Source organism: Rhipicephalus microplus, chromosome 8, assembly GCF_043290135.1.
Source record: "Rhipicephalus microplus isolate Deutch F79 chromosome 8, USDA_Rmic, whole genome shotgun sequence".
Taxonomy (NCBI): Eukaryota; Metazoa; Arthropoda; class Arachnida; order Ixodida; family Ixodidae; genus Rhipicephalus; species Rhipicephalus microplus.
In genome coordinates, this window is record NC_134707.1 from 55,846,994 (window position 1) to 55,866,094 (window position 19,101).

A 19,101-nucleotide genomic window follows, 5' to 3' on the forward strand; every position below is an offset into this window, starting at 1 on the left:
CGGACATGTATGCCTGCCTAAGGTATTCGCTACGTTTAAACAGCGTTCTAACAAAGAAAGAACAACATAGTATGAGTGTAAAAGCGGTGTTTATCATAAGTCTGTACCTCGCGACACAGAACATCTGTTGAAAGCCGCGTCTATCTTCTTTACTCGTTCGTCATCTGTTTCTCCTTCGTTAGTTGGAGGTATGGTTTATTGTCCACTAGCCCAAACGCAGTCGCTATTTGGCGCATTTTATCGAGAGAAGAAAATGAACGTATGTGTAATTTATTATGAAACTCGATAGGCCAAACGCCATCGCACCGCTGTACTTGAAATGGCTTGCAGCGCAAGAAAAAAAAAACGTATGATTTTTGATGTATTCACGCGCGAAGGGATTGGAAAAACTATAGGTTTGACTCTTCAGTGGCACACGCCAGCCCCGTTATTACAGCTAAAACAGCGTGATTTACCGTGCGAAGTGATTAATTATTTGACGCGAAGACATCACTCCTCAAAACTGCGTCATGAAAAACTAAAAACCGAGAATAATACAACACGTGTTCACTGTCGCATTCTTAAAGCTCTGAAGCGGAACCCATTTGTTATTTCACTAGTTTACTTCCTACTTAGAGCAGGGAGGTTAACCAGATGCTAGTATCCGGTATGCTACCCTACACTGGGGTTGGGGAATAGGGGGTTGAAAGAGAAAGGGAGAGTTAAAAAATAAATAAGAGAAAAACACCGACCCACACTCAGTCCACTCAGAGGCGTTCCGACAGGCCAGTAGTTCGTAAGAAGCCCAGTAGCGCTTGCACGGCTTTCTTCTGTGACGATGAGTCATGACGATGGCGCAGTATACTTTCTTCTGACAGCGGCTGGTCATCTAACCTGTTTAGTTTATTAAAAAGGTGTTGTCTTTCCAGGTGGTATTTGGGGCAGTCACACAGGATATGTTGAATTGTTTCTTCATCTCCGCAGTGTGCACAGTCGGCAGTGTCGGCCATACCTATGCGGAACGCGTACGCACGGGTAAACGCGACTCCCAACCATAGTCTGCACAGAGCAGTAGCGTCGCCTCGTCGAATTTTTGTTGGAAGCTGCATGCTTAACTTTGGATCTACTTATTGAGATGTTAAAGGGACCGCCAATTGATTATTACGGTACCTGTTTCCCTTGGCGTAACAGAAAGCCTGCTGGGCGACTGTATAATCACAAAATGAAGAAACGAAGTGTAAATTTAAGGTTTTTTTTTCTTAAGGGCAATAATAATCACATTTAAGAGACAGTCGTTCCCAGGAAAGTATAGGGGGTGCTATCAGAACTAATTCTTACGTGACTCTGTAGAATGAAAAGTGGACGAAGAGATAACTTGAAACCGACAGGAATGGAAGTTGCGACATTCTAATAACACGCCCAATTCCATACTGACAGCTAAGTTGGTAGAGTTGGCTTAGTTGGATATTATCAACTATTTCACATTGCAGTATAAAGGTGCACTAAAGGCAACTAATAAATCGGCGTTCATTGTTGACATAGCGGCCCAGAAACCTCGTATATAGTGTTGCTTCTTTGTCAAGGAAGTGCTTAAATAAAATCGCGTTTTAGTGGTCCGCATCGGGTTAGCGCGCTTCAAATTACCGCCTCAAGCAGAACATCTCACGTTACTGTTGCCGTGCGCAACGCTTCCCCATTAAATGTTTTAATGAAGGACACGACTGCGTCGCCGCCGACACTAGCTCCGAAATGGCACACGTGTTTGGTTCAACTGGACCCCGCTAGATGGCACGACCTGTCTAGTTTAACCAGGCGAAAATTGAATTTTTTAACCACTTTCGCCATCACCCGTGGTAACGCCCGGTGGCTCGTTTTTCCATGAATCAAACAGAAACGAACAAGCAGCATTTTATTACGTCTCTTGATGCACGGAAGGTTCTTTATTGAGTGCAGCTAGTTAGACTGCTAGAGGTTAATTGTAGGCTGGAACTCTGACGTCATTGGGATCATTTTGCAAATGCCCTACAACGGCGCGTGCACATGTGTTCTCGAGCATTTACTTTGAATCCTCGGTAAGTGGGGCACTGCGGTTCATAATGTAGTCGTTTTAGGTGTTGTCATACACTGAGCTTTCAGTGTAACGTAAATTCTTATTTGACTTTAGTGCCTTTTTTAAGGCTGTTCTGCTACGCTCCGCGTCAAAGTGGTTTTTCTTTCATTTTAAACGCAATTCAAAGCTGTAGCTATAACAAAATCGCCAAACGAATGCTTGAGTTTGTCATTATAATGCGCGATATTTTTGTTTCTCATATGGCCTCATCACTCCATCTGGCCAGTTGTCGAGCACTTTAGGCTAAGACGAAAGTATTTTAAGGGCATCACACGTGGACAGCCCTAGAAAACAAGTCACGCGTAATGGCGATGCAGTTATGGAGCCGTAAACGTGGAACAGAGTTTATGCCTAAAAAATAATAAATGAAAAATGAAGCTTTACTCAGGAACACCGCAGCTTCGCGTTTATCAAAGGAAGTAATATCTTCAATAACGACACGGTAGGGAGGGTAGAAGGGGGCGAGAGCGAGAGACACGAACACAGCAGCAGATGAAAAAATACGGTTATGAACAATGCCAGTCAGACGATGTTGACTTTTGAAAGGTGGGGAACAGGTTGACCAGGTTAGTAAAGTTGCGTGGTGACTTGTTGGAAACCGCTGATAAACCAAGACAAAAGAAACACAGTAGACGGAACAATTGATGTACATTTGACATCACTGTCTTCGCGTCGGTACTTTCCTGGAAAATAATTTACGCTGTACGTCACGATTATTTTTTTCTTTCTGGTTATGTCGTGGTTGCAAATTTCCGACTCGACCTCTGTCGCCTTCTTAATTCCTGTCAAGGGGCAGCCGGGGAAATACCGAGCGGTACGACAAATCAGTGCTACAGCTGTCCCCACGCCTGATGCAAATCCCGAGCACACCGATAAAATATCTTTCCCCCGAAATGGAAATGACATTTCACGTGACGTGCGGGTCGCGAGAGACAATGAGATGTTAAATATGGAGATTTGAGCGAGCGTTTTTCCTATAGCTGTTCATTCGCACGAGTTCTCACATTGCGGTGATCGTGGGGAATGTTTTCACAGGTAGAGCTTAAAAAAACAAAGAAAAAACACAGTTTGGCGGGAGATTCTCGTTCGCTCGTGAAAACGAGAAGCGGTAAGTTCATTACTACGTAGGCGCAGTAATTAGTTTACCGCGCATTAATTAATTCCAGCTAGCATAAACGGAAACGTAGTAAATATGTATTCACTCCTCAGCGTATACTGCCAACATTATTTGTGTTAAATACGATCGTCGTAGCTATAACCTAACTGCTTTCTGTACAATTTGCCAAGAGTATATATATATATATATATATATATATATATATATATATATATATATATATATATATATATATATATATATATATATATATATATATGTGACGCTATGATGAATGGCAGACGTGGCCTGGCTCATACGCCACGTTTATTCCAAAAGCACTTCTTCTTTCTCGGCTTCTACCAATCATCGGTTCATACGTCACACGACTCCCCCTCCCCCAGAAAGAATGCGCGAGCTACAATCTAGAAAGCATGAACAAATGGAGTCTTATAATAAAAAATAATGCCAGAAAATGCAGTTGTTCCATGCCACACGGCGGTTCCATGCTCTTGCCAAAATGTTCACAGGAAAGGCAGTCCGGTGATATCTAGGAGACCTCAGGTGGGCGAGGCTGATGGTTGCGTCCTGGATAACACAAGAATGCTTTGGACGTGGAGATAGCGGAAATCGCAGCCGGCATTCTTGTGAAGAACAAACGAGGTTCGAACACCTTGCAGAATGGACAGTTAAGACATCGTAGGCATCGAATTCTTCGTCGTGGCACAGGTCGTGCAGGCAGCTTGCGTGCGCGTTGATCGAGGTTGATTGGGCGCTGCCTGTGTTTCTGCCGAGTACAAGGGGTGCTTTTGTGGCTTATGGAAATTTTTCTATGGCCATGTCGCAAATGGTTTGATGGAACGCGCATTCTTGATCTTTAGTGGAGAATGTATCCACCACGATGGGCCTTTTTGCAATGTTCTTCAAGCCTTAAGAGTGCACTCGATGAAGTTTTGTTTCGCCGTTGACAATGTTGAAGTATGCGTTGACGTTGTAATTTCTTCGTTTCGTCAACTTGCTTGTGGTGTGACATTGATCGTGTTGCGCCAGGATTCTTAGCGAGTCCTCCGCAGGCTTCTACGACGCCAACCAATGCAACTGTTTCCGGCGCAAGATAATGTGGCGGGTTTGATGCACTTGAATCTTCTGTATATATAAACCGTTCATTGTTGGTCGTTGCCTGAAGCGTACTTATGTCATCAGAAGTCGCACCTGCGGTTTTGTTATCATTATATGCAGTGAGATTGTATACTGGATTCACGTCGCTTCGATATTGTGATTGATGAACACTCGATGCTTCTGCAGAACACTTTTCTTCACAAGATGCTGATTGTGAATGCTTCTGTCTCTGTGGAACAGCTGAACTGAATACTTTGAACAAATGAGATTCCTGTGAACATTCGTTGCCTGGGTTGGTTTCGTGTGGATTTACTAACTCGTCGTGCGTAAATGCCGTCACGCGTCCGAAGCCGTGTGGGCCATGTGTGCGACACGATGCATCAAGTGATTCGGGTTGTTCAGTAATACCTGAAGTATTATGGTGCCGTAAATACATTGGAAACGCCGATTTATTTGCCCGTGAAAAATCCAACCATAAGTTCGGTGTTTTGGCAAAATGGTCTACATTCCTATCGGCATACGGTGGCATTACCTTCTCTGCTGCGACGTGCAAGTCCCTAGTTGGTGTTGTAATGCGTGAACTGTATTTGGACGAGTCATACGATGGTACAATGATGGAATATTTACTCTGAAGTGTTGTTTGGGAAATACGCTTACTGCGGGAAGACTTCGCGTAACTGTGATGGTTGAGTTGAAGAGACTTCAGCTGATGAGGTATGTACAGGTCTTCATCGTATTCTTTGAAACGGGTGATCATTTCTTCTTTGATCTTTTTCCAAGACTCATCGTTCTCGAAGATGTGGGTGAGGTAAAATTTGAATGCCTCACCTGAGATGTAGTCAGTGAAGTTGATGATCATCTCCCGTTCCGACCATGATGCAGCGGTGGCATGGAGCTCGAACAGGTTGAACCAGTCCTGTACGGGTCCATCGTCCGCTGATCCGGTGTACTTGGGGATGTCGAGGTCTTCTGATGCTGCTGTCATGATGCTTGGTGGTCTTGGTGGTCCGCGTTCGGTCACTGCGTCTCGCTGAGGTCTTCGATGATGATGGCCGGGCGATGAAGTGGTTGCGAGGTCTTCATCCTGTCGACTTGTGTGACGCTATGATGAATGGCAGACGTGGCCTGGCTCATACGCCATGTTTATTCCAAAAGCACTTCTTCCTTCTCGGCTTCTACCAATCATCGGTTCATACGTCACATATATATATATATATATATATATATATATATATATATATATATATATATATATATATATATATATATATATATATATATATATATATATATATATATATATATATATATATATATATATATATATATATATATATACGCCCGGTAATCTTTGGGATTAGTATCCTTGAAAACTAAACGAACCGTGTGAGGGTGTAGGCGAATATGCGCGGAAACGGTTCTGTTGCGCCCCACCATCATTAATGACCTTATTAATCCACTTCGCGATGTACAAAAACAAGAAAGCATCGGCTTGACGGTCCAAGATGGCGGCTCCTGATGTCCTACTAAAATGACCCTATACCCGGACACTGCGACCGAAAATACGTTGGCGTGAAGTGCAGACAGCTGACGGCGGGAAGCTGCAAGCATTCTTATGCAAAGAAACCGATGTAAAAAACGACAGATGATTGACATTGTAGGAAATGCTACACGCACTTGAAATGTTATGGAGCGAACTGCAATAAAAGGGAACAGTGAGAGTGGGACTTGTCATCCACGTGTTTGTAAGAGCACGAATGTGCAGATGAAATCTGTACGAATTTGTCCCGTGTTGGTGTTATCGATTGCGTCACTCGCGTGCTTCGACCAGATAATCTCATGGTTAGATAAGGTCGTAGAGCGACCATTCTGTAAAGACAGGTTCGTCGTTCGAATCTCGTGCAATGGCAGCTTCTTCGACAACTAACAAATTTCCCTTCTGACGCATCCACGCGGAGTGTCTCTCTGGCTTTCAACTACAAAAGTGCCGATCCCGCTTACTCCATCTGTTTTGATGAACTTTCGTCTGTGTTGCAGGTTTGAGAGAGACCGCTTTGTCAAAGAATATTAACGCTTACCCACGCGTAAGTACGATGATGCAGAAGGAAAGTACGCAAACGTACGCTTATTTAGGTTTTCCGTAGATTCCATGCCGCTTCGTTGAAAAGTGCAGGCGCATAGTAGTGGATGAGGTTCTTTGTATTCTCCTCGCACGCATAAAAAAAATCAGCATTGCACATACTTTCAACACCACGTGAACGAAGCATAAACGCGCAGTAAGGGTCGTTGAGCACGGATGTCGAAATATCAACGTGCCGTGAATGTGACTGTCATCGGAGCAGAATAAATGTCGAATCGAATTGCGATGACTCTCAAACAAGCGAGCTGTAGAATCACTTTCAGTGCAGACCAGATTCATTTACTGTCCTGCACACACGTTTAGACCAAGCATACCTTTGTGCTACTGTCGCCGAGTTATATCTGCGTGCTCCGCATTTTACTTCCTGGCCGTAGCCACATCCTGAACCGCGCACTCATACGAATATTGGCTGCTACCCCAAATAGTGCAGTACAGTAACAGAACTTGCGGACGCCGTCACACACTGGCCACATGGGGTTTCCTATCAATAAACTAAAGGGAGCTCTGGCGCTATAGAGTATGGCAGCTGCAACGCAGAGCGCTTCAGCTACTTCAGCGAGCATAGGAATGATGGGTAGTACAAGTATTGGTCTAATTTTCGTACTTTCGACTCCGTTCTGGCTTCGCGTGGCTTGGAGCTGCTTTGTCACAAAACGACAATCGGCGAATGCTCAGCAGTTGCACTTCGCCACATTAACCTTTTAGGCTCATCAATTCAAATCGGATCATGCAGTCCACAACAATCTGTTCTTTCATTCGAAACAAAACCAAAAACACAGCAATAAACAAGGTGAGAAATGCGTTCGAAGCCCGCAAGCACGAAGACTGGGCAAGTTTTTATGCTACCCATCATTCCCATGGTCGCTGAACGATTCCAGTGCCTAAGTTCTCTCTAGTTAACTTTAGGAAGCGCTATAGGAAGCTGCCTAATGACTACCTCAGCAAAGACGTCCGGTGTTACGGCACTGGTGCCGCTGGAAGTCGCTCTCGACACGGCCTCTGGCAGTGGCCATGCTGACAGAACACTGAGAACCGCGAAGCGGCACAGCACATGGCATACTGCCACTCTCACCAGTGACATGGGTTCAATCTCTGACACTGGCAAAACAGCCATGTAAAGGAAACTGCCCACACGAAGGCAGGGTTAAGCAACACGACACAAGCGATTGTGTCGTTTGCTTCTACTCGTCCCTGTCTGTTCGTGTCTGTCTCAGTGAGCTGAAGTACTGTTCTTGAAAACTGAGAGAGAAATTCGGAGAGAAATGTTTTAATGAAGGACTCGGTAGGTTAGCCTGGCTACTCGCCTCACATGATTATTGCGATATATACAATGTTCTCGCCCCGTCGCGGTGGTCTAGTGGCTAAGGTACTCGGCTGCTGACCCGCAGGTCGCGGGTTCAAATCCCGACTGCGGCGGCTGCATTTCCGATGGAGGTGGAAATGTTGTAGGCCCGTGTGCTCAGATTTGGGTGCACGTTAAAGAACCCCAGGTGGTCGAAATTTCCGGAGCCCTCCACTACGGCGTCTCTCATAATCATATGGTGGTTTTGGGACGTCAAACCCCACAAATCAATCAATTATACAATGTTCTCACGCGTACATGTATGCACACGTATGCGCGCACACAGATTACACTGTTCACAATGCCTCGTTATGACTCACGGTGTGCAAGAAAGTCGGCAGCGCTTTTTTGCGGGACGCCATGTTGAACGTTTGCCACTCGGGCGAAGGTTTGCGGTGGTTCGAGATCGCGCGTGACGTTTATGCTTACGTCATGGCGAGCAGAGGCCCAGCTACAGCGTTCATTGGAGTAGGTAAATACTCAATGGCGCACTCGGCATGGCAACTGCGGGTTCGCTTCCGCCACGTTTGACGTTCTGTGAACAAAGGAGGAAAACGCGCGATAAATGCAGGCGATCGTCGATTCCTTCCACTCGACGTGCTGGCAATCACTGCGGAGAGGGTGCCGGTCACTTCAACTATATACAGTTGTGAAGGGGCCATGATTATCACACGTGTGCGGTGGTTGAATCGTATAAAGTGCTGGTGCGTTTCTTTAAATACCCCTAAACGGCAATACAGTAGTTCTTTATCGCTTTCCCTATAACTTTCCTACGAGCGCAACCTCCTCCTGCTCGCCTCTTATTTCTTCGTGAAACACGTGGGATGTCGCCACTGAGCGTTGAGCCAGCCGGGACATCGCTGTCCTGCTAGACAATACTATCTCGACCTACCTGCGTACTCGCAAACGCAAAAAAGAAAAGAAAAAGTAAGTCAAATCGGTGTATCGCGCTCGATAATCGGGCAAGATAAGGCAGACCTGGCACGCGAATCCAGGGCGAAGCAGGTATAATTGATTGATTTGTGGGGTTTAACGTCCCAAAACCACCTTATGATTATGAGAGACGCCGTAGGGGAGGGCTCCGGAAATTTCGACCACCTGGGGTTCTTTAACGTGCACCCAAATCTGAGCACACGGGCCTACAACATTTCCGCCTCCATCGGAAATGCAGGAAGCAGGTATAGGTGATGATACACACCGAATATCTTTCGTATATAGAACCATCGAGAGCTTAATTTTACTCTGACGTCACGTGAACGAACTATGCCGCAAAAAAAGGAAAACGCCGAGGCAGAATAACGCGCTCATTCTTCGTGTTTTTAAGAGTTGGCTTAGGGGCTTTTCAAGGTTTGAATTGGCTGTCCTTTATCACATGCTCGCACGTAACAAGTAATTCGGCCGCCGCGAGTGCGCGGTAACTTCCACCCCGCCACTTTACTGCGGTTGTCAGAATGACGCGCCAGTTCCAGTGGCCGTATAGCCACATCCTCACCCGCGTACCCCGAAGAAAATGGCTGTTCACCCATGCACCCAGTAAAAGGTTTGGTGTGAGTGTATGGAGCACTGCAAATGATACCATGCCTAAATTCTTTCCTAATCGATTCTCAGCTCTGTATCGCATTTGTTCGTTCACTGACGTTTGCAGGAAAGCTGTTCGAGAATACCAAGACAGTTGGAACAAGCGGTGCCGTCTACTGTTCTGTTGTATGGGAACCAACGATCGCAATCGAGTAAGTACACCGTTTTTTTTTACCTGCTCGTATTATGTATAAAACTCCCAAGCATTTCCCCGAGGGTGAACATGGTTAAGTGCGTATACACGGGGTGATGCTATGAGGGGTATTTAATAATTCGCACTATTACATTTATTAATCACACTATGGTGCCTTTATGGTGTAATGGTTCCTGGGAATCGCAATTTGATCACACGGGGGAGTTTACGTTAACTCATCACTGGCGAATGCCAACGGATTTTAACTTTACTCCCCCTCACGACCCGCTCTCGACGGGAGACTGAGAGAGAAGGCGGGTGCGCGAGAGAGAGGGGTGCGCGCGCAGCTGCAGCAAGCGAGGAGAGCGGAGGAGCGAGCGAAGGGGGAGGGGGTATAAGGCGCGTTACTGACACCGATATCAGCGTCGCGTCCGTGGCTTATTCGGTAGAGCGTCGCGCTGCGGCCCGCCAAGTCCTCTTTCTTTTAAAGATAGAGAGAAGACTGCGGACGCCGCCGACGGCGGTGGATGGTTTGTGGTCGCTTATATAGTGTACTCACACTTAATATGAAACTTGTGGCAACCAACGTTTACATCTTTTCTTGTTGCCCCGCCGCCGTGGTCTTGTGACTAAGGTACTGCTGACCGGTCGCGGTATTGAATCCCGGCTGCGGCGACTGCAATTTCGATGGAGGTGGTAATGCAGTGGGCCTGTGTTCTCAGATTTGGCAGCACGTACGTTAAAGTACCCCAGGTGGTGGAAACTTCAACAGCCTTCCACTACAGCGTCTGGTCAAGATCTTTGGTGATTTTGGGACGTTAAACCTCAAATATCAATTCAATCACGGCAAAGTTCTTGATCCGTCTTTCTGTTGGTGTCCAACGATTTAGTCACCCGATTGAGCCCATGATTTAGTAAATGAAAATCAGATACTTTCAGTCGGAACATCAATATATGGCTTGTGCTGACGTCACTGCAGCGAAACCACCGTGTTGGAGCACCGACATGTGCGGCAGTTACGTTCCCGATGTCGTGTTAACATTATCGATACATCACATGTAGGTCATTTGATTTCGACCGCACTGAGACGTCCCTGACGTGGCGTTTTTACATAAACGCAACTCGTTTGTCATCGAAGCCGCCATTGTGGAGTCCCAGTTTTTTTAGAAGAATGGCTAGTTGTGCAAGTTGGTACTCATTTATAATGTACTGCGCAAAAAACGAACGGAAACACGAAGTAGAGAAAAAGGACAGACGAGCGCAGCCTATCAACTGAAGCTTTATTGCAAGACCGAGGCAATATATTAAGGAAATAAATTATTATATATTAAGCTATAACAAAGCTTCAGTTGATAGTCTGCGCTTGTCTATCCTTTTTCTCTACTTCGTGTTTCCGTTCGTTTTTTGTGCAGCGCATTATGAATCCCTTGAGAAGCTGCGGCTGTCACGTCACGGGCAAGCCATCTATACGAAAGTGTTGGACAGTGTGTCTTTTGATTAAAAAAAATGCATAGATACAAACTTTTAAATACCGAAGTGTTTATTACACAGCGCTGACACTATGAACGATAAGGTGGGTGTTTCCTACGTCTCGCTAAAACATTTAACTAAAACGACCCGGTGATGTGACCTACAGAGGGCTCTGCGTTCTACAAAAACTTTTGTTTCTTCACATTGCTGCCAGATGGCGCCATACCGCCGTCTTTTACAGACGGCGGTATGTAAGAACAATGCACATGCTGCGGGAAAGATAAGGAAACGGCGGAGCATGTTCTGATTGAATGTGGAGATATCCACCCAGGTGTACGTTTGGGCACGAGCCTACAGGAAGCCTTGGGTTTTAGGGACAACAATGGAAAGCTGAACACACCCGCGATTGAAATAAGTAAGAGACGGTTAGAGTATTGGTGGCAGAAAATTAGAGAGAAAGGACAAAAATAAATATTGGAAAAATAAAATATGGACAGTGTGCCGTAAATGGCAGAGAACTTAAGCTGAAAATTTACCTTTTTTTTTTCATTAAGATAGAATTTATCGAAGTAGAGGCATTAGGCCAACATAAAAAGAAAAAAAAGGTTTTTTTTTTTTTTTTTGTCGAGCCTGGTGGCATACTTGTCACCACCCCGTTATAAAGGGGACGCTCATAGCATCCATCCATCCATTACAGCGAGGCACCGGGCATTGGTGGCGAATTTTTTGTTTTGAAGGCGTGCCGCTGTCCAACTACTGGGGCCGACGTGGACGAAAGTGCCTACGTGGCGTTCCCTTTAGTGTATACCCATGTGTGTTTGAGTGTGACGAAACAGGCCTTACCTTTCTTTTATCAAGCCACCGTGATTACAATACTATAGGCAGGCAGCGTGTTAATGCTTTGGCTGCTACGTTTCTTCTTCCGTGGCTGTTACTTAGCGCAAGGGAGAAGAAAAGGGGAATGCATATGGTATATGTAACCTGTACGTAGCCAAGCAAAACAAAGAAAACAAGTAAACATAAAATTTACACGTCACAAATGAGCACAAAAACACCGATTTATCTCGGTGTACCGAATGTACAAGTTAAAGAAACAATAAAAAAGAGTGAATTGCTCTCATTGTGCTTGGAATAAGTTTAGAAGATTTACAGCACAGTGTACTCTTACCACGATTCCTACTATGGGAGAGCGTTCAACTGTCCCAATACCAGGGTGTTTAGAAAAAAAAATTATTTACACAGACAGAGGACATCAAAGACATTTGAACAGAACATTTCAACAGAACAGAACATTCATAGACACACAAAATTGTTGCGAAAATTTTCTATACTTATGTACATTAGATGTTAACCAAAGGTAAAAATAAAACCTGTACATGTATGTTTTACATATTTACATGACATTTCTGCCGGTACTGAACAGACATTAGCCTACCAAAACCAAGTAGGAGTCTTCTGTTTCTCATTGCGCATTAGCTGCTGCGATCGACATCATCCAATAGGAAGCACCGGTCTATCACTGCGCGCTTTGCGCCTCCCTGTGTTCCCTTTAGCGAGAAATTATGTAATTTTCAAGCACGACAGTTTCACTCATGTTAATTCCGTTCATTCATTTATTATTAATGCCAGCCCTGTTTAGGGCTATCTGGGAGTGAAAAAATAGAATGTGAACATTCTGTCAATGTACGTATAAAAACAAAAAAAACTTGAAAAAATATGGTATAATCTGGTACATCACACTTTTGACGATGTAAAACGTATCTTTATGACGTCACAGTACTAGAAGTAGTATACAACAAATATATGAGAAATTTTGAAACAGTTACGAAAGGTGGAAGAATTCAACAAAAGAAAATGCAGATAGATGCAAAAACACACACAAGAAAAATCAGGTTTGCCAAATGGGGTCATGCTTTCGGGTAGTCAATAATTCTAATAAAAAAAGTCCAAGGTAGGCGAGGTTAAAGCGTCAACGGGTAAGAAGTTGCACTGAGCAATGATTTTAAGGAAAAAGCTAAATTTAAAGCATATATTTCGGGCAAACAGCGGGGGAATATACATGCTATGACGATGTCTAGAAGCTTTATTGTGTTCAATTTGCAAGTATTCATTGCGATTTATATTTATCTTGTGGTGTATAATTTCATAGACACACTTCAATCGCTCGAAAAAGCTTCGGACCTCGAGCGGGGAAAAGTCAGCACGGTTGCACAACTCAGAAGGTGAATGGCATCGTTTGTACTTGTTAAAAATAAACCTCGAAACAAGTCTTTGTACTATTTCCAGTTTGATTTGGTTTGACTGTGCATAAGTGTCCCATAAAATTTTAGCGTACTCAAGAATAGGGCCTATCAACGTTTTGTATGCTAAGCTTTTAATACTTGTAGTGGCGTATCTCACTTTCGCCCTAGCGCCCAGACAGCCTTATTGGCTTTCGAAGAAACATAATCGATGTGGGTAAACCCCGGCGTAGGTCACGCGTAATTGTGAAACCGAGATATCTAAATTCCTAGACGTTCATTAGAATCCGGTTGCCAATGAAATACTGAAAGTTGAAGACATTTTTTTTTTGTCTTTCGAGAGACGACCAGGCAGACTTGAAGCATGTCTTCTACACGTAGACGTGTCGACGTTGTAGGGTCTCCAATTGTTGAGCGAGAGCACCGTGCTGTTAGAGTGAACTGACGCAGCAGACGCGGTCGGAACAAACCTAACAGTACACATTTAGTCGACTACTTTTGAAGGACGATATCGTCAGCCAAATTATTATAACGTCAATCGTGATCAGCACGCTAAGACATCGCTAAACAATATTAAACAACACTCAACAACATTATACACAAGGCGGTGTCGCTAACGTTTGACTCGCCGCGTGGGCCTACCGCAAACGGCCCACGGTGCCGTCCACGGCAGATCCACCGCTGCAGGCAACCGTCCGTGCCACCACCCCACGCCAAAAGAGGCTCGCCCAACTCTCTCGCCTGCCACCAAGGCTTGCCATCCGCCAGCGATCACCGCCGGCGCTACCGCTCATCGTATTTTAGATGCGGAGCATCTTATACTCGCGCCTTGTAGTGCGCCGTCCGCACCGCTTCTCGAACATTCGACAGCTGACGCGCGCGCATGCGCCGTCGCGCCGTCGCCCACTCTTCCACCATCTGTGCATCCCTTCCTCCTCTACACACCGCGCGCGCTTCACTCCTCCACCATCTGTGCACCCTTCCTCCTCTACACACCGCGTTCGACATCTACAATTCTCCTGATTCTCCAGTGGACGCGCATGTGGCGTCGTGCTTCGAGAACATTCAACAGCTGACAGTGCATGCGCCGTCGTGCTGTATATATACTCAAGGTCGGCGCTCGCTCGCTCAGTTGCCGCTCGTCGGTTGGTTTGTACGGCGCGTCGACGTCCAAGGTCGCGGTGAAATGAATTCCAACGAATCCACAAACACAATGATCGACGTCCCTTCGACCAGCGCCGCCCTTTCGCATACGTGTGTACGTGTTCACTCATTTAACACCCCCTCCTACAACCACGTTAACCAATTTAGCCATCGACCCAAGTAAGTCGCAATTTAACACCCCATTTCACAACCACGTTAACCAATTTAGCCATCGACCCAAGTAAGTCACACTTTAACACCCCGTTAACCAATTATATGGTCCGCATCCCCCTCAGTGTTCCCCCGAGGGAAGCTGCGGGCAATTTTTTTTCGAAAGAATGTTTTCTAAAAGAATGTGCTAAACCTCCTAGTACACGCAGTTGAGCTATATATATATATATATATATATATATATATATATATATATATATATATATATATATATATATATATATATATATATATATATATATATATATATATATATATATTTCAAATTTCATATCGCTTTTAACTTTATTTTGCCTAAGCAAACGTGACAAAAATGTAAGAAACTGTTATCCGGTTCGTAAATATCAGTGACTATATCTAATTGAAGTTAAGCTTTTTATAGTGCCTAAATCGATGCCTGTCGATCGGCGTGCTCTTAGGGGGGAGGGGTGTCCTGAAGGGGAAAACCTTTAAGGGGAAAACCTTACACTTTGTTTCACAACTCAGGCGTAACGCTGCGAAAGCTGCGCAAGTAGATCATTCAGCAAAACTTACCACTCCGCGCGTGTAATGGTCGGCTGTTGTAAGCGCGGGCCCAGCGTGTGCATGCGCGTGACGTGTCACCACCACCTAAGAACGAAACTACCGAAAAAGAAATAAAATTGGCAGATCCCACGTACAAATGCCATCGATGATATGCGAAGCACGAATGAAAAAGGTTGACATGTCACTTTAAAGTCGGCACAACGTTACCAGGCGAAGGTAAACGATGCGGTACATGACTTCCGTGTCATGATTATCATGTTTGAATGTGTCGTTTACCTTTGTCATCTATTCAGTGACGTGATACCGAATTTAGTATTTGTGGAGCTAGCGAAACAGTGGCATGCTACGAGCGCGGTATGTTGTCATGTTCCTACGTGACACGCGTGTCAGGATTATCATGTTTGCACCCGTCATATATTTTGGCGTTCATTGACGTCACGTAACACCAAATTTGGTATATGTGGAGCAAGCAAAACGGCTGCGAGCGCATCATGAAGGGCCCTATATGCTCTAATGTAGCGTTGACACGCGCGCACGCTGGGCACGGCGACGCTATACGTTAGCTAAACGTGAGCACTCTGAGTCTGACGCCAGGCGCGACCAGCGTCCGTCGGCGCGGCCCGACGGCAACTGGTGTGAAATGCAACATGCTGCATTTCGCGCCGATGTGTTAAGCAGACAACACTGCGTCTCCCTCTTTTCGTGACGGAGGCACGCCGGACGCGCTGAGACGCGCGTGCGTCAAAGCAACGCAGTGCGGCGCGCCTGCGAGTATATGGCAGGGCCGGCGTCTGGCATGACGCGACGAAATGAACGCCGTCGAGCACGCGCACCGCGTCACGTCGAAATGTATTCGCGTCTTGACTATGGCATGTAGCCGTGTTTTCACATGACACGCATCTCATCATTATCATGTTTGCAGCAGCCACACACCTTAGTCATTTATTGGCATCGCGTAATACCGAGTTTGGCACATGTAAAGCTAGCGAAACGGCCGCGAGCGCACCATGTAGTCATGTTGTTACTAGACACACATCTCATATTTATAATGTTTGCACCAATATCATACTTTCGTCATCCATTCACGTACCGTAATACCGAATTTGGTATATGTGACGCTAGCGAAACAGCCGCGAGCGCACCATGAGCGCGGAACGTAGTCCTGTTGTTGCATGACACGCATGTCATGATTTTCATGTTAGGGTCTGTCGCTTGTGTACGCCATGCAGTCATGTCATACCATACCAGTTTTTCAACATGCCATGCGGATGACACCACTGCAAAAGTTGCAGGACCATGATATGCAAATCATGATATTCATGACATACGTGTCATGGTTTTCATGTTATGACTAGTCGAATATGTTCTTCATACAGTCATGTTATGCCATACCAAGTTTGGTATTGATACCGTTATTGAAACGGCCAGGAAGGAAGGAAGCAACAAAAAAGGGAGAAGGCAGGGAGGTTAACCAGAAAGACATCCGGTTGGCTACCCTACACTGGGGGATAAAGGAAGGGGACAAGAAAGACGAGAAAGAGGGAAGAGAGGGAAAAAAGGGGGTGGGGGAGAGACTGACAGTAATTTCACTGCAGCGTGTAGAAATCTACCGCATGTCAGAGGCGTTCACACAAGCCTGTCTTTCTCAGGAAACGCAGCAGGGCTTTCACTGCCTTGTGGGCTGTCGAGGCATGTGTACGTTGCTGTAATAGCACCTGCACAGAAAGAGGCCGATCATCCAGTCGCCGCATTGCGTTGGCAAGTACTTGTCTCTCTGAGGCAAACCGAGGACAATGACACAGCAGGTGTTCGATATTTTCGTCGGTGCCGCAAACATCGCACGCCGCACTGTCAGTAATTCTGATTAACGTGGTATAAGCTTTCGTGAAAGCAACTCCCAGCCAAAGGCGATAGAGAAGCGAAGCTTCACGTCGATGTAGGCCGGGTGGAGGCCGGAGTTGTAGTGATGGGTCGAGCTCGTGCAGTCGTGTACGTCGTATGCTTGGTGTGTTCCACTCGGTCAGTGTGAGACTGCGGGCCAGTTGACGAATCTGCCTCGCCGCATCCGCTCTTGAAAGCGGTATCGGAACACTGTTCCCTTCTTTATGTGACGTGCGAGCAGCATGATCTGCAGAATCATTGCCGCCTATACCACTATGCCCAGGTAACCACTGAAAGACGATGTCATGGCCTTTTTGTATTAACAGGTGGTGTAGTTTCACGGTTTGGTAGGTCAACTGGTCGTGGCATCCGCGTCGGAGAACTGATATCAGGCACTGTAACGCTGGTTTTGAGTCAGAAAACACAGCCCATTTACCTGGTCTTTCTTCTGAATTGATGTGTTCCAGTGCATTGCGCAGAGCCTCGAGTTCTGCCGTCGTCGAACTCGTCACATGTGAAGTCTTAAAACACCGAGTTATCCCTTGTGATGGTATAACCACTGCTCCACCTGAACTAGACGGCGTAGTAGAGCCATCCGTGTAAATGTGCACGTGGTTACTGTAGTTTTCTTCCAGTAGGGATAGACTCAGTTGTTTCAGGGCATGTGTCGGTAAGTCCGATTTTCTCCTCATTCCTGGAATCATTAAGTGAACTCGCGGCCGGCTCAAGCTCCAAGGAGGAAGCAGTGGCTTTGATGCAGGTGCGTATGTCTCAGCAAACGATGAACGATGCTTGGAGACAATAGTGCCGTATGTCGTGCGGGGCCTTTCAGCAGCTAGACTCGCCAGGTGGTGAGAAGGGGTCCTGGCATAATGCCTGAGGTGCATGCGCATTGTCTCGGTGATAATATGCGTATTTATCGAGTGATCTTGAGCGATGGCAATGGTTTCAGCCGTTGAAGCACTGCGGGGTATTCCAAGGCATATCTTAAGTGCTTGGGCTTGAATGCTCTGAATTGCGCGCAGGTTGGTCTTGCCGGTGTTAGACATTGCAGGTAAGCTGTACCGTAAGAATCCGATAAACAGCACCCTGTACAGTTGTAGCATGGATGATATGGGCACTCCCCAATTTTTTCCTGCAAGGAATTTGAGCATGTGGCATGTTGCGATCAGCCGCTTCTTCACATAGTTCACGTGTGGAGTCCACGACAGGTTTCTATCTATTACGACTCCCAAGAACCTGTGGCTTCTGCTGAACGATATGTATTCTTCATTAATCGATATACTGTAAGCAGACATTGGTTTCCGCGTGAACGCTACCACTGCACACTTTCCGCAGGACACCTCGAGGCCTTGTTTACGAAGATAGCATGACGCCGTTGTAGCAGCCTTCTGAAGGCGGGCGCGAAGCTGAGGCCTTGTCACACCTGATGTCCAAATGCAGATGTCATCAGCATAGACAGAAAGTTCTACAGTGCTAGGTAGCTGCTCGACTAGACCAATGAAAGTTGGGTTGAAAAGGGTAGGGCTTAGCACTCCTCCCTGAGGAACTCCTCGGCTGCTGTAATAATCAGGTGTTGGGCCATTCGCTGTCATCACGTAAAATGATCTCAGCTGTAAGTAGCTGTACACCCACATATATATCTTGCCACCAAGACCTACTGTTTCCAAAGCACTAAGGATGGCTTCATGGGTGACATTGTCGTAAGCCCCCTTAACGTCTAGAAACAGGGCGGCACACAGTCTCTTACAGGCTTTCTGGTGTTGAACATATGTCACCAGATCAACAACGTTGTCGATTGACGAATGGCCGCGTCTGAATCCGGTCATGGATACTGGATAGATTTCGTAGTGCTCTAAATACCACTCCATTCGTGTTAGAATCATTCGTTCCATCGTTTTTCCCACACAACTGGCAAGTGCGATAGGACGGTATGAGGCAATATCCAAAGGAGATTTACCAGCCTTTAGAAGTGGAATGAGGCGACTTGACTTCCATGCCTGGGGAACAGTACCAGTCTGCCAGGAGTCGTTGTATAGGCGTAAGAGTGCCTTCCGAGCTTCGTCTCCAAGATTACAAAGGGCACGATAGGTAATGCCGTCAGGACCGGGTGC

General features: G+C 45.9%; 1 protein-coding gene across 2 annotated transcripts in view; it reads left to right on the plus strand.

Moving 5' to 3' along the window:
• inaE (inactivation no afterpotential E) overlaps positions 1 to 19,101 on the plus strand; it is a 220,185-nt gene that overhangs the window by 117,016 nt on the left and 84,068 nt on the right. For both annotated transcript variants that reach the window (XM_075871878.1, XM_075871879.1), the window contains exon 5: positions 9,432 to 9,516. In XM_075871878.1, coding sequence (XP_075727993.1) covers positions 9,432 to 9,516 — 85 coding nt within the window. The remainder of the gene's footprint in view (positions 1 to 9,431; positions 9,517 to 19,101) is intronic.